Here is a 16,252-nt window from a genome sequence, read left to right as displayed (position 1 = left end):
ATCTGGCAGGCACGTTGGGGGCCCATATCCCTGGGTGGAGTCCGGCAGAGCCCCCATAGCCCTCCTAGGGGTGCAGGCGGGCCTGGATCTGCCTGCTGGATCACAGATCGCTGCTCCTGCCGCCTGGGACTCGGTGCTGGGGAACTCAGCCTAGCTGGGGGAAACACTTCCTGCAGCCCAGCTGAGCTCCCCAGTGCTGCAAGCTGCTGGGAACTAAGCCTGGTGGCAGGAGGCACTTACCCCAGCCGGGCTTAGTTCCCAGTGGCTTGCAGCCCTGGGGAACTGAGTCCATCAGGGGGAAGCGCCTCCCGCCACCGGCTCAGCTCCCAGCAGCTTGCAGCCCCATGGACCTCAGCTTGGTGGCAGAGGGCGCCGGCTCTGCCCACCGTCTGCCACCGGGCTGAGCTCCGTGGGGCTGGCTGAGCCGATCAGAGCACAGCCCGGTGGCAGGAGGCAGGTAGAGCCGGCGCTGCACTCCGATCGGCTCTGCCAGCCCCACGGAGCGCAGCCCAGCCGGGGGAGGCAGGGAGAGCCATGGCTGCACTCCCTGCCAGTCTGAACCACATGGGGCTGCAGTCCTGCCCCCCCCGCCCCCCCAAAGCTCCCACCATCTGGCTGGCTGCTTTGAAATTCGAAATGTTTTGACTGGCCTGGTCATTTTATTTCGAGGCTGTTTCGAAGCCCTTCGTTTCATTTCAATTTCACTGTTTCGAGCTCAAAACAAGTCGAAACAGCCTCAAAAGGAAACAGCTGTAAACATTTTGCACAGTTCTACTATACATGCGCACACATAGCTGCATCTGTGTTTGGCTACTAAGTAGCCTATTGCATGTGCTCGGCCTGCATGTACGATGCTCGCATCCACACTGCCAAGACACTGAAGCCCTAGCTGTGAGCAAGTTCCACACGTGCCACTTAGACAACCCAAGGAAAAGAGCATGCCTGCCAGTACCACAGCCCTCAACTCCCTGGGTTGAGGTCCTGTGTTGTCAGAGCAATTCTCCATCTTCCTTTTTACTTTGGCTGACCTCATAGCTCTATAGAGGCCCTGTTCCTCTGTGGCTTTTCAAATGAGTTTTGTAGAGTTTCACTTCAACAACTAAGGGCCTTGTTCATGTTGCACATTGAGCTGCTCTAATGTTGATCAGTTTTAGTGCTAAATGCAGCTTTGAGCATTCACACCTTAAGGCTAAAAATCTTCTCTAACTGTCCCCCCCACCTGCACAGCTGTGAGTTGCCACTACAGGGCTGGTAGCCCAGACAGGTTTTTATCCTGCTCTAGGTGGGCGGAGGGGAGGGGGTAAGAGATGGGATGTGGAGGGCAGGGCAGAGACATGAATCTGGGAAGCACACAATTAATGGGAGGGTGGTGGGGTGGGTAATGAAACAGGAGGTAGAAAGGAAATAGGGGTGGGGAAGAGTGGTGAAATGAAGGAAGTCAGCTACTGAAGGATAAAAAAAAAAGTTAAGAAAGAATTTAAAAGAAACAAAAGAGGAAGTACATTAAAGAAGTCTCACATTTTAATAAACTGAGATTTGAGATTGGGGTGTGGGGGGTGCTGATCATGGCTCCCGGGGTGGGAGGTGGGAGCAGCGAGGGAAGGCACTTTCGGGGGAGCTACTGCTCCTGCCTTGGGAAGGAAGCCGCAGCTCGTAGGTGTAACCCTTCTGCTGGGCACCGGTGGGCAGCAACAAAGGCTGGGTTCAATTTTGGGGTACTAAATATATTTTACTGTGGCTCGAGCCCCCACCCAGACCACCTGGGAAACACTAAATGAATCACTAGGGTGTCCTGCATAAGCAAAACTTCCTCCTTGCAAGAAGTATAAACACAAAAGACAGATGTATTACAGAAAACAGGGGAAAATGCAATCCAAATGCAATTTCAAACACTACTAACTACAAGCAGAGATGACCTGAACAGGGTGCGGGGCCCGGGGCAAATCAGCCTGCGAGAGGCCCGGTTCCTGGACACGAGGAAGCCGGTGGCGGAGGATTCGGCGGAGGGGGGGTCCAAGTGGCCACATGTGAAGCTGGCTGCAGCTGCTTCGCCCGGCTCTGTGGGGCCCCCCAAAGCGTGGGGCCCAAGGCGGTCACCCCGGTTCCCCCCCCATAGGGACAGCCCCGACTACAAGACATAACCTATAGGTTGCGCTGTGGCAGGGGAAGCTGCTAGAGACCACGGGTCCTTTTGCAGTGCAAGGGGCCCCTCCTTGCTCTTGGAGGAAAGGTAGCGTGCCAGCCGGTGCTCGCCACCCCCTGCACCGACAGCGCCATGGCCGCCCGTGGGAGCTCCCTGCTGGCCGCTGGGGCTGCAGGTAGTGCGGGTCACAGCTCCGCTGGGAACAGAAAGCTGCAAACCTCAACCCCAGCCCAAAATTTGCAGGATTAGAAACTCTCAGGTTTTAACCCTCACTCCTGGCCAGCAGACTCAAGGAACCAATACACTTTTCCTCAGTATTACTCTCTTAAAACCTCAAAAGAAAAAAAGGGGAAGAAGAGGAGAGAGGCATTCCCAGACACTGGGACAATTCCCCCTCTCTCCCGCCTCTACATGAGCTTCTCTTTTCACAGCCTGCAAACGCCTTGTCTCTTGGAGGACACTCAACTCCTCAATAACCTCTAGCAGCTTCTACCCCCTCAAGCCAGCCTAGCTCCCCTTATATCCCTTGCATGACATCACCCTGGGCCTGTCCAGTCAGAGTGCCACACTCCCAACCAATCCGCCCGAGGCATCCTCTGCTTCCTCTGGCCAATGGGGCCAGAGGGTTTTACATATTTTCTCCAGCTACAGGCCCCAGCATGCCATGTGCTGAGCACCTGGCCAAAACACAGGGGCCACCTTACCCAGGTGCAACCCCCCCAATATACAACCCAAATGTGTGTGTGTGCATGTCACAAAGGGACCCACTGCAGCTCCCTCCCCCACCAGACCCCTATTCCTGGACCCATCCATGCCGTGTGACCTGGCCAGATGGCATGTGCTTTGCAAGCTCTTAGCAAGGGGTTGCACCTCCCTGAGCAGTAGCGTTCAGGGAGTGGAAAGTTCGTCCACACAGAACATCAGGGTGGGTGAGGGGACACATCTGGGGATGCTGGAGGACTGCAACTTGGGCAGTTCATCTGAGGAGAGTGACCACACATTAATGCAAGGGTGGGCAAAATGCAGCCTGGGGGCTGGATGCGGCCCACCAGGCCTGTGGGGCCCCTAAAAAAATATTTGGCTGCCTATCATACAGCCCTCGATGGCTTGGCAAAACTCAGTAAGCGGCGCTCTGCCCAAAATAGTTGCCCACCCCTGCACTAGTGGAACACGAGCTGGGCAATGTGGAGCAGAGAGAAACTTTGGTGTAACTTGAAACCAGCTAAAGTGTGCTTAAAAGTAGTTTCAGATGTTAATGTGTGGACAGTCCAGGGGTTAAGAGTTCCAGGAGCCGCCTAAAATTAGCGTGCAACAAGACCCGAAGCGTAATTTGGAACATCTGCCGGAGGCTATGTTTGATACGTTTGATGTCCTGGCCCACAGGGCCTGTGTGCATAGGACCACACCTGTTTGACTAGCTGCATCCATTAGGTGTGCCTGCTCCACCACCGCACACACATCCCTCAAAGGATGGAGTGGGCACAGCCATCACACAGGTCCACTGCCAATACAGAAGACCAAAAAGCAGCTCTCTATAGTAATAAGGAAGGAGGCGAAGTTGTGGAAATCCCCGAGGACACACTATCAATAAGCAGCATCAAGAACGACTCATGCCTCCTGAGGCTGAGGGGCATGGTGATTGCCTGCAGGTGGTGGCAGCGGTGAGCAGGGACCACCCGCAGGTGGCTGCAGTGACACTGGTGGCGAGGGTGGGCCAAGCAGGGATGGACCACAAATGGCTGTGATGGTGGCGGCCACTGCCCACACACACAAGCAGCAGCGACGGTGGCAGCCAATCTCAGGGGGGGCACATGCCCCCCACACCCCGTCTACACATCGCCTACGAGCAGCGCAATTACTAGAAGGTAAAAAGTCAGCTGTTGGCTGTCCTGGTATTTGCCCCCAGGGGCACCACCCTAAGTAACTAACAAGTGGTTTTCCATTTACTAGAAAACGGGTGCTGGGGGCGCCACATAACAGACGCATATAGAAGTGGGCATCAGATCTGGAAGCCTCCACTAAAGAAAAGGATCCTGCAAAGCTGCGTGCAGTCGTCCACTAATGTGGAGCTAGGGACCCTCTTCACCCAGGCAGCTGAGCCTGTCCGAGCTCCGACGCGCTGCAGCGGTTCCACCTTGGTGTGCACAAGCAGCTTTAGAGGAACAGTTCATCTTGGTGGCACTTCACCGCTTTCCCATAAGGATGCAGATGATCTCTCTACACTCTGCTATCCTGTTACAAGTAGCACAAGTTTATTTCCACAAGCCACTAGATAGTCTGCACACTTTCATGCCTGGCAAATGTGTCAGACATGTTAATGAGGGGTTGTTTGAGTCCCCAAAGAACTTGCAGCAATCACTGACAATAGTATCTGCCATTTCCAGGGGGGTGAATAGAGGATACCAAGGACTTTGAGTGCTTTTAGTGGCAGTGTAACAGCTGTTCAGGAAAGATTCAAGCAGCCGATGCACCCAAAAGTGCTTTAAAAGGCTGCATGTGTTCAGTAGAAAAGACGGTCTCCAGCGGTGTATTACCAACTTCTAGATACTTCTGGCAAAATCTGATCATCTCCTCAAGGACAAAGAAGTCTCCATTTCTGGAAAGACAGGAGGGCAGTTGAAATTAAGCATGCCAAAGGGGCAGCCACTAACCAGAGCTTCTCCGCATATGTTCTAGATATCTTATGCAACTACCTGCACCACGTCATACGGTTGTACAGAAGTAGAGCTGGAAGGCACTGCAAGTGGTCATCTAGTCCAACCCCCTGCCTTAGGCAGGTTCATCTCTATCCAAACTATCCTATACAAATCCATTGTCTAACTTATTAGCAAAACTACATAGTCAACCCTGACAAAACCACAAGACGTAATGTCCTAACCTGCTACGGGTAAAGCAGGGGGACCGCAGCAGCCAATGTGAATGGTGAAGTAAAGAAACTTCCTTTCTACAATTTCCAGGGCATCCAGAGGTATCCAAAACATGACAAAGGGTCTTCCATTTGATGGCTGTCACTGCTTCAGTTGAAAATGGCGAGCGTTTTTGCTCATTAAAGACACAAGATCCATTTTATGTCCTCTGGCTTTGTTTGCTCCAAACCCGAGATCTCCATCAGGCAGTATCCCTTTGCTGCATATTTCAATAACCAAAAGACAGCATTGGAGTCACCAAGGACAACGCAGATTTTCCAAGGCAACTGATATTCTGCGTCTTCCTCTCAAAAAGAACTGTGTTGCCACAGCTGAAAACTAAGCAGAACATTTCTTTACCCATTTTTCCCCTTTGTTTGCCAGTGGCCTTTATTTGTTTCAGGAAGCCTAAGCTGGAGCCCACATAGCCTAGCAGTCCTGATGTATTGTGAGCAACAGGTACTGCATGCAATTCCAGCCCTTTCTTCCCCTGCGCTCTCGGACAGCTCTTGATGAGAAAGCAGCAAGAGGTGGACTTCCATCTGCATTTCCAAGCAGTGGAAAAATGTCTTCACGAGCAAGGATTTTTATACCTGGTATTTTCTTCATCTGAATGGTGGTTGTAGGAGCGGACCTCTTATAGACTTGAAACCTCTCAACAAGTTCCTCTATCATTTCAAGTTGTGGAAGGCGACTTTGACTTCCGCAATGCCCTTGTTATATCCCCAGGACTGGTTCCACATTCGTCAGGCGTTGAGCTGCCTCTTTTCACCTTTCTATATGCAACTCTCCTGAGGACGCCGCAGGTTCTGTAGCAGGACTATCCATGGATGCATCTAGGACTTTGAAAAGGGCAGCGTGGTGCCTCATCACATGTAACACAACACATATTTTTCTCCAGTTAAAAACAAAGTACTGGAGAACTTTACTAATATGCTGGCGGGCTAGGGCTATATTATTCCGTTTCAGACTGAAGCAGAAAACAAATACAACTTCACTGGAATGAAGGACTATGAAACAGATGCTTCATTACCAGGAGCAGCTAACAGACAACAGCACTGCGGCATGAAGGATAGCTTGATTGGTGGAACATCAGGACCGTTAAAAAGAAGAGCGGGTGATGAACACTTGTGGAATGAAGAGTTGAAAAGGGATCACGTAGATTATGATAAGTCAATTGACTCCCTTGGCACTGCCTGTCTAGAAATGCTGCTGCTACTGCCAGGCAGTTGGTTGAGTGGCATACCAATGGTGGGGGGGCATGCCCCTGGGCACTAGCCTGGGGGGGGGGTGCTGGCCAGAGCCTCCAGGGGTACTCGGTCCCCTGATGACACTTTCAGTTTTGCCGCTGGCCGTTCTGGGCTCTGCAATCAGCCGCCGAGGGACTCCCCCCCTTCCCCCTGCTGGGCAATCGGCCACGGATGGGGTGGCGTGAATGGAAGCATTGGCCCCCAGGTGCTGGAGACCCACAGTATGCCCCTGAGTTGGTTTTATACTTTGGGCAGAACAAGACTCAAAGGAGGGTAAAAATGTACGGGTGTACCCCCACTGTATCTGCCCAGGGACGATTTTATTGTCAATATAAACCTTTTGGTCATTCCTCAGCACCGGTGTCTGAGTGTTACAGAAGCTCATTTAAAGAGATAAGGGATTGAGTTCTATCCAGGTCTTCATTACTGACTGATATGGGGAAAATTAGTCCAGGAAATGCGATTCATGAAGTAATAATAAAGCTCTTTGCCACACTGGATTTCAAAATCAGTGGAAAAGCAGCCATGCTTACTCTGGCTCAAATCAAGAAGTCCTAGGAGCCACTGGTAGACTCTAGGGCAGCGGGAAGTTGTCTTTTAAAATACTCCATAGTCTAGGGGACCACATTCAGAAACCTGAAGTTCACCAAAAGGTATTAGTAAGAGCCTGTTCCAGGCTTCTGGGACGCATACTGGTACTCTTATGTTCCTAGATGATGTAGGTAAGGCTTGGTAATCCACATTTCATGCAAAGATGATTGAAATCAAGGTCTCTCTCCAGAACACACCGCACAGACTGATAGTCACCAACCCCCCAAATTCTTCTCATTAAACTGGTAGAAAGACCTTTTTCATGCAATGCCACCGGCCAGCATCAAGGAGAGTGCTCGAAAGGGGCCTGGGTAATGGCTAACCTGCATCTTGCTGGTTACAGTACATTGCTGCCAAGCGGGTGATGCAAGTTCCAGCCGCTCCCTGACCCCCGGGTGCTGAGGGCCTATAATTATAAATTCTCCGAGTGCCCTAACATCTAGACAATTGGCTTAAAAGGCGAGAAGCAGCATTTAGGCTTTTCCAGGGCTAAATTTTATTTCACCCAGGGGACACAGAACTTTCCATTCTTTCAATGGGGAGTTATAATCAGTGCTAGACATGCTTGTCTTGTTGTGATTCTGCTTCCTTATGGCTTTGTGAGACATAAATGTCTTAGCTGGACTCAGGACCCAAGTAGAGAAGTCAGCCAGTGTCCTGTAGTGACAAAGAACTGGAGCTCAACAATATTGTACATGGATGGGCTTTATTTTCCATTTTTCCAGACCCAGCTGCATTCATTCCTGTTAAAAATTCTGGGCCATGCCTTCCAACAGGTACTTCCTGCACCTAGAAGCACTGGAATGGAAATTACTATTAAAAGCTTTCCAGAAAGTACAGTGTGGGCACATAATCCAACCCTAATGGGACTGAGTTTCAGGCTGATGGAGCAGCTCCTAATTGGGCTTGTTCGTTGTTTCCACTGACTAATGCAAAATGCATGAGGAGCACTGGTAGCATAGTCTAGCTTTGCCAGATGGGTGCTCTCAGCCTGCTTTGCCAGCAAAGCTTGCATAGGACAGTGTCCTGGGATGTGGGAATTCAAATTCCTTCACAGGCAGGTCAGCCTAGACCAAAGCACCGGGGAGGAGGGAAGCACCGGGCCCTTGAGCAGCTTGGGCAGACAGGCCGGCTCCAGGGAGGGAAAGGAAAAAAAAAAAGATCAGGCTCACTGCTTTTTTTCCCTGCCCTCTTCAGTGGAGCCTGCCTGCATGGGCTGCCTGCACAGCCCCTGGGCTGCACAGGGCCCAGTGCTTCCCTCTGCAGCTGTAAGGTAGCAAACTAAAACACCTTAGACATGTTTTATTTTGCTGCATCCCCAAGCCATTTAATGTGCATTATGCTGCCGACAGTGGAAACAGCTGCACCATTAAAGCAGTGCAAAAGGGCATTTAAGCCACTTTAAAGGCCAACTTTCTATGTTGATTGTCCTCACTCTCCACTTCCTTTTGCTCTACAGTCTGTACTGACAGTAACTAACCTGGTTAGGAAGATCTATTCTGCCTTTTAGGGAAAGGGGATGTAATCCTGGAGACAGTTGCTTATGTGAACAGGACTGCGTTCCCCATGGAGGGAATGCAGTAGGCCCATCACTGGTAAGCTTCTCCATACCAGACTAGCAGACAGAGATGAGGAAGCCAGAGCACTCACTCCATGTGAAAGCATGCCTTTCCTGCCCAGAGAGCTATCTTCTGTATCCCTCCCTTGCTTTCTAGTCCAAGATATGGACAATGACATGGTGATAGCCCTCTTGTGATGGGTCTGCCTTTTGGATGTGCTGTAGCCCTCGTGTTCAGATAGAGGAAACAGATGACAGTGAGTCTGCTATTTGCAGTATTGTGGTTTAGTGGCTGAAGATCTTGTTAGCTGACATTGTAAGATCCAGCCAGGGTGACAGCAGCACTGATCCACAGTCTGGTCACTTGGCGCCGAACAAAGCGTAGGTGCCAAAAGAGGACAACAGTGGACTGCATAGCAAGAAAGATGGAGGAAAGAATCAAATAACGCTGGTAGGGTAGTTATTGTTATAGCAGACAGAGATGCCAGAAGGGCTTTGCTGCTGGCTGCACTTCACATGTAGAGCGTGAGACAGTCCTAATCCATTAGCTTTCGTGTGTTAATTATAGAGGCTCTGGAGAGGAAGAACTATACTCCTTTTAATCCCTCCATGTCCAAAGTCACATGGAGAAAGACTATACACATCTAGTTGTGGGTACTATGTGGGCAAATACTGAAAAAAAAAAAAGCCTGTATTTTGTTAAGTTCACTGGGAAGTTCCCTCACCAGCAAAAATAATTGGGTTTCAGTTAAATGTAACAATAAATCTAAGCTTTTAAGTTTACAGACATAAGAAAATTCAAAGGTAAGCCTTCTGCAGCACTCGTTACTCCTGTATATAAGCAATGTGAGAGAGACATTTCTGCATAATCATACAACAGCAGGCATTATCACGCACTATTAGACAAATATAGTAATATGGTAGAAACAAAGTGCAGTTCTTTCCCTGCTAGGACAGAGACAGGGTTAACTATACTTTCTTCTGAGTTATATTAATATCACCACTCTAACTTTTAAAGGTCAGTGACAGCTCAAAGAACAGCTCATTTTGTTGCGATCAAAAGGGGGTGGGAGTGAGGAGAGGGGACGACCACCATACTTCACCTGCCCCTAGAACAGTGGTTTTCAATCTTTTATTTGCAGACCATAAAAAAATTTGAATGGAGGTGCAGACCTGTTTGAATTGTAGGTGTGAATATTCACTAGGCCTGTGCAAAGCTTCGGGTGGCGATTTGATTCAGAGGAGATTTGGCCCAATTCGGTGGCCGAATCTCCAAATCCAAATCGAATCAGGGGACCAATTTAAAGGTCCGAATCAATGCAAAGCTCTCCGAATCTTCGGCAAAGATTTGGAGAGCTTTGATGATTTGGGCAGTCCCCCATGGCTGCAGTGGGGAACTGTAGCCGACTCCGAGTTGGTAAGTACTAGGGGCCAGGGGGTGCTGAGGGAGGGGACCATGGGGGGACCCCTGCCAGCCCCCCTGAGCTCCACCCACTCCCCCAGCCCCGCCTCGATTGCCCCCGCCCACCCCAGCTCCCAGTACTTTAAAAAAAAGCCCTGGCTCACTAGGTGCTGCTGGGCTAGGTTATCCCCACTGCCCCACACTGCATGGACTGCTCTGCATGAGCCCCCACCCCCACTCTTCCAGCCCCAAATAGGTACCCTGCCCAGGCCAGCTCTGGCCCTTTAAGAAAAAAAAAAGCCAAGAAAAGTCCCAGGACTCACCACTCCTGCAGCAGCCTCCGGGCTTCAGGGGCTTGTGCAGAGCCCCCCACATGGTGCGGGGCAGCAGGGATTGCCCCCACCAGCAGGAGTGGTGAGTTGGGGGGGGTTGTTTTTTTCTTAAAGGGCCGCAGCTGACCTGGGCGGGGGTCCCTTGGGCAAGCGGTTGGGGGGGGGGGGGGTCAGGGAGCTCATGCAGAGCGGGGTAGTGGGGGCCAGCAGGGATTGCCCCCCACCTGGCAGCACCTGCTGAGTCAGGGCTTTTTTTTAAAATTTAAATAATTGCCAGGAGCTGGGGCGGGCTGGGAGAAGGGCAGGGGATGGCCCCGGCTGATTCAGAAATTCGGCTGCTGAATCTCCAAATCAGATTCAGCCGAATTGAATCAAGACAGTGATTCAAATCACTGCATCGAATCACTGTGCTCCAAATTGGCCGAATCTGAATCCAAAGCGAATACTAGCCGCTTTGCACAGGCCTAGTATTCACATACTTTTGATTGATCACAGTCATCTTTTGTGGATCCCTTAGACATAGTCTGTGGTCCCCCAGGGTCTGTAGACCACAGGTTGAAAGCCACTGCTCTAGAAAACTGGGTCCTAAGCTAGGGGGCATAACCCCAAGTCGGGCCATGGTAGTTAGAAGTAGGGGTCGCAAGTCCCAGAGCCCTTCATGCTCCAAACCTGTAATCAACCCCTGTGCTCATAATTAGCAGGAGATGGGGCTTTACCACACCTCAGCTGCCCTGCGGTAACTGTCCCCGTGTCCCAGATGCCTCATGACAAGTAAGAGCCAAGTTGCCCCAGGTTTCATTTTCTCCAGTAGCCTGTCGCAACTTAGGTCTCAGTGTGGGTGAAGGACACAGGGATGGTGTCTTTGGCCCACAGAACATGCTGCAGGCCCCTGCCCCTCTCTGAGCTGCACGCACATGAACAGTCCCTAAGTGTGGTGGCACAAAAGTGCTCCCACTGTAAAAGGAGTCGCAGCTGAGAAAGTGCTGGAAATCACTGCCCTAGAGGTTACCAGTTTGTTATCAGAGGTAGGAAGCATGCCCATCAACTGCTGCTCAGAAGGGTTTCAATCATGGAGCTGGTTTACTGGTGAAGGTCACATTGCCCTAACGGGAGCTGGGTAAGAGATGATGGCCAAACTAGGTCAGCTAATTTGACCCTCTCCACAACGCATAACATCCTCCCCCAGCATTTTGCCTACTTTAGCTATTCTGGTCTTTCTTTGCTGGAGCACTGTTAACTCAGGTTCTAACAGCAGCAGTGCCTGAGGCTGATCACTGTTCTCACACAAAAATCCCTAGCTCAAGTTGGGTGAGGCTTTAACCCCGGGCTGTCCAACTTGACTGCAGCGGGGGCCACAGGTGAGGTGTATGTTGCGGTGCTCAACGGCAGCTCAAATACTGTTTGCAGCGTGGCCAATCTCACACGGGAAAAACGAGGGCAAGAGGAGTTGTACCAAGTGTAGATAACAGGCCTGATTCGGTGGCCGAATCGCTGAATCCGAATCAAATCAGGGGACCAATTTAAAGGTCTGAATTAATTCAAAGCTCTCCGAATCTCCAGAAAAGATTTGGAGAGCTTTGATGATTCAGGCAGACCTTGGTGGCTGCAGCAGGGGGCTGCACCCACTCCGAGCTGGTACGTACTAGGGGCGGGGAAGGGGGGGCCCCCCTGCCAGCTCCTTTGACCCCTACCTATGCCCCCAGCCCCCCCCATGTCTGTCCCCCACTCCTGCCCCAGCTTGGTACTTTAAAGAAAAGCCCCGGTGCTCACTGGGTGTGAGCGACCCCTGCTGCCCTACTGCCCAATGGTGCATGGGGAGGCTCTGCAACAAGCCCCCCCCAGCCCCCCCCACCTCCCCCAAGCACCCCATGGGTGCCCTGCCTGGGCCAGCTTTGGCCCCTTAAGAAAAAAAAAAAGCTAAGAAAACCCCCGAGACTCTCTGCTCCTGGTGCAGCCTCGGGGCTTTGGGGACTCATGCAAAGTCCCCCACATGGTGTGGGGCAGTGGGGATCACCCCCTGCCAGCAGAAACAGTGAGTCCTGGGGTTTTTTCATTTTGGTTTTTTTTTTTCCTTATATTGCCAGAGCTGGCCCATGCGGGGCACCCATGGGGGAGGCTGGGGAGCAAGGGGAGGGGTCGGGGGCTCATGCGGAGCTCCCCATGCAACGTGGGGCAGTGGGGATCACCCCCCACCCACTAGGACCTGGTGATTTGGGGCTTTCGTAAAGAAAAAAAAAAAAGAGCCAGGAGCTGGGGCAGGTGATGGGCCTGGCCTGGCTGATTCAGAGATTCGGCCAAATCGAATCAGGACAGTGATTTGAATCACCAGATTGAATCACTGTCCCCCGCATCAGCCAAATCCAAAGCAAATACTAGCCGCTTTGCACAGACCTAGTAGATAACTCAAGGTGTCTATAGCTGTGTTGTGTGCAGTGCCAAGTGCAATGAAGTTCTGTTCATGGAGGAGCCCAGGAACTAGAAATAATCATAAAAACATGTAGTTTATTTCAGTGAAAGTTGGATCTTTTGGAAGTTTGCATGTTGAACCCTATACCACAGCCACAAAGGTCTGAAGTCCTTTGCACATCACATGTCAACACGCTGCGACTGTTTAATAACTTGAGATGACATGCTTGATTACAGGTCTCCTTTTGGGGAAGATGGGTGAGCGAGGCATTCCATTAGTCAATGTGTGCCAGTGCCTCAATGAAGCAGTGATGAGGATTGTCTCGATGGCTGTTTGGTAAGTAAAAGTCTTTTCTTACATGCACCAAGTGCAATATCAGTCGTATTCCTACAGAAAAGAAACGCCAAGAATTTTAAGTTCAGGATGCTAAAACATCCCCTCTTCTACAATGAACTATAAAAGAAGATGTTAGAAAATCTGCAGCCCAGTTCATAGGATTACAGGAAAGTAGGGCTAGAAGAGATATTATGACTTCCACTACTACAGCCCCTGTTCAAGGCAGGATCGTTCCTAACTAAACCATCCTTAGTTGCCTATGCTTACTGCCTCCCGTGGTCAGGGAACTCCGAAATGGTGTCTTGGTGCTCATCAAGTTTCTGAACAAGAACTCGGCCTACTGGCTCTCTCTACAAGTCCTACATGCCAAATAAAACAAGGTCCTAAGGGGCAAAAAAGTGATACGTGACCATTAGGGGTGCGTGAAACAGGCCCTATTTGATTTGGATTCGGCCCGAAATCAGGGACAGTGATTCAACTAGTTGATTCAGATCACTGTCCCGATTCGATTCAGCTGAATCTGAAGATTTGATGCCGATTCGGAGAATCAGTGACTAGGACATGCACACAGTTTTAAAAGTTTTTTCTGCATACCTCTAGGTACCAGTGCAGCATATGATTGCTGCAATGCTGGGGTGCACTGAGCATCCCACAGGAGTATGGGGGGCCCTGTGAGTGCTCAGCAGTGAACCCAGAAGTGGACCAGAAGTACATCCGGTCCACTTCTGGGTCCATCGGGGAGCACACTGGGTACCCCCCCCCACTTGGCAATTGGCCGTGGGGGGACCCTGGGTGCCCCCTCAGACCCAGGCAACACAAGTTGCTGAGCTGAAGGATGTGGGGGGCCTAGCACATTCCCTGGTGGACCCAGAAGAGGACTGGAAGTGTTTCTGGTCCACTTCTGGGTCTGCTGCTGAGTGCAGTGGGGAGCCCCCCGTGCTTCTGTGGGACACTCCATACATCCCAGCATCGCAGCACTCATGCGCCCCTGCCTCCTAGAGGTATGTAGAAAAAAACCAGTTAAAGCTGTCTCTATGTCCAAATCACCAAATCTTTCTGAATCCATTTAGAGGGTTCCAATTCGATTTGGAGAGGTTAAAGGGTCCTCGGATTCGATTTGGATTTGGAGATTCAGCCACTGAAATCGGGCCAAATCTCCGCCATACTGAATCAGGGACTAAAGCTTCACACAGCCCTAATGACCATGCAATCAGAGATTGCATCTTAAGGTACATGCACACAGAGGCTACAACGAGGTGGCGCAGGCAATCATATCTGGCCTTTTCTGACTTTGAGCATTTGACCTCGTACAACTTCACATAACTTTTTGTATGTAATGTATATTACATTCATATATACATAGCAAAAGCAAGTGAGTTTTGTAATATCTAGCTTTGCAACTAGAATGCTTCTTTGAGGCTGGTGCCTTGCTTTCTAAAGCTTTCAAGCACTGACATGCACTGTTTAAAATTCCCCTGAAACTTCTTAAGTATATAAAAAGGTTATTGATGATCTCATTTCCCCTTTAGTCCCCATAAGAATAGTCCAAAATTTTCCATTTGTTGTAATTTTTAACACTGTCCTCACCCTTTGGAATGTCACGTGTTAAGTCAGGTTTCTCAAATGCCTCATTCAGTACAACTAGCGTCTTCGAAAAAAATCTCTTGTCTGGATGAAAGGTCATTTTTTCTGTATCAGGCTCTGTTCCAAATGGGTGAATATTTCCTATGATTACTTGCAGGTACTTTCCATTTGGCATTGTTTTTCTCATTGCTGGAAAGATCTTGGAGATGGAAGATCCATCTGTGATTGGAAAGAAATTGGGACTGTATGCCATAACAGTGGTGTCAGGGCTAGTGATTCATGGACTTGTCCTCTTGCCTTTGCTTTTCATAATCGTTACCAGAAAAAACCCCTTTGTTTTCATCCGGGGGATCCTGCAAGCCTTGCTGATTGCCTTGGCTACATCATCCAGGTATTTCCCAAACGTTCCAGAATTACAGCTGGTTTAATTATAGAAATCTAGGCTACATATAAATGTTTGACACCGGAGTTTAACCCACTGTTGTTTGCTAAGTAGTGAAATCAGGTGTTCTTTTCAAGATCTGAATGTAAAAGAAAAACGTTTATGCAAACGCCTTTAGAAATTTGAGCTCCAAGAGAAGATGCTTTTCCCATAGACCACACCACAGCACAGCAATTGCTCACTGTGACGATTAGAGTCTTTTCATGGTTTGGGATTTCAGGCGTCATAAACAGGAATAAAGAAAGAAGCACATGTAAGGAAGCCTCCCCTCCACACCACACACGCGTTCAGTCACCTCTAGAGATTTCTAGAAGGACCAAATGCAAATGGATCCCACTTGACAACAGTACACATTTTACCCTTTTAATCTGACCTGGAGTTGGGCAAAACTGAAAAATTTATACAAGACAAACTTGGAATTTCACTGAGAGCAACTGAGCAATAGCTTACCCCCAAAACGCATTGATTTGAAGGACAGCAGCATTTTTTCTGTCCCACATCAGCAAACATCTATTTAGATGGCAGCTTTTGGAGAAGGAGCTTAGGCACAGCAGCAAAATGATAGGATACAGTCCTTTAGCCAGACAGGGACCAATTTTGCATGCTACCTTGCCCTCGCTATAGGCTTCAAAGCAAGTGAATAGCTGCCTAAATTTTTCTGACAAGGAAAGAGTGAGTGCTTGTTTATATATCCGGGGCACAAAGCTCTCTCTCTGGTTAGGCAACAAACCCCTCTCGCTACGTTAATTGTAAAGCAATGGGTTCCTTAACACAAAAGTTCTGAAATGTTAATATCCAATGCAAAGGCAGATGGAGTGCTGCTTGATGCAGAAAAATCACCAAGGTAGAAAAGACAGAAGAAGAAAACTCAGCCCTCTCACCATAGAAGCAATTAAAACTGCACCCTTAGAAATGAGACATTCTGGGGAAAGGCCCCATCATGGAGCACTCAGCTGGTGGCTGTGAAAACCAAAGGGGCATCAAGTTTCTTTGCCTCCGAGCAGGATTTTGCATGCCTGCCCTGGATAGGATCATTTCTGATTCTGTGACTTAAATGCAGAAGCTACCGCACTGCACACTGCTGTTGGCCTCTCTCAAATCAGCTTGGGCCCTCTTCTCGGCTCTTGTAAGAGAGACTATCCCTGAAGACTGTAGGGGAAACAGCATTGGGCACTCTTCTCTTTAGTCAAAGCCACTCAATCTTCAACTCATTACAGTTTATTGCTGTGGACTGATTGAACTGAATGACGCTCTAAGTAGAGGCTCCTAGTAGGAGGCAACTTTCAGGCAGGCAATGGTCA

At 49.8% G+C, this 16,252-nt stretch overlaps 1 protein-coding gene across 1 annotated transcript in view; it reads left to right on the top strand.

Moving 5' to 3' along the window:
• Positions 1–16,252, top strand: part of LOC149853337 (excitatory amino acid transporter 5-like) — a 69,276-nt gene that overhangs the window by 28,567 nt on the left and 24,457 nt on the right. Inside the window, exons 6-7 of the mRNA XM_090027749.1 lie at positions 12,826–12,925; positions 14,667–14,900. Of these exons, the coding sequence (XP_089883875.1) occupies positions 12,826–12,925; positions 14,667–14,900 (334 nt within the window). The remainder of the gene's footprint in view (positions 1–12,825; positions 12,926–14,666; positions 14,901–16,252) is intronic.

This window comes from Crocodylus siamensis, chromosome 14, assembly GCF_052110815.1.
Source record: "Crocodylus siamensis isolate JL-2025a chromosome 14, ASM5211081v1, whole genome shotgun sequence".
In the NCBI taxonomy this organism is placed as follows: Eukaryota; Metazoa; Chordata; order Crocodylia; family Crocodylidae; genus Crocodylus; species Crocodylus siamensis.
This window is presented reverse-complemented; position numbering and strand designations above follow the sequence as displayed.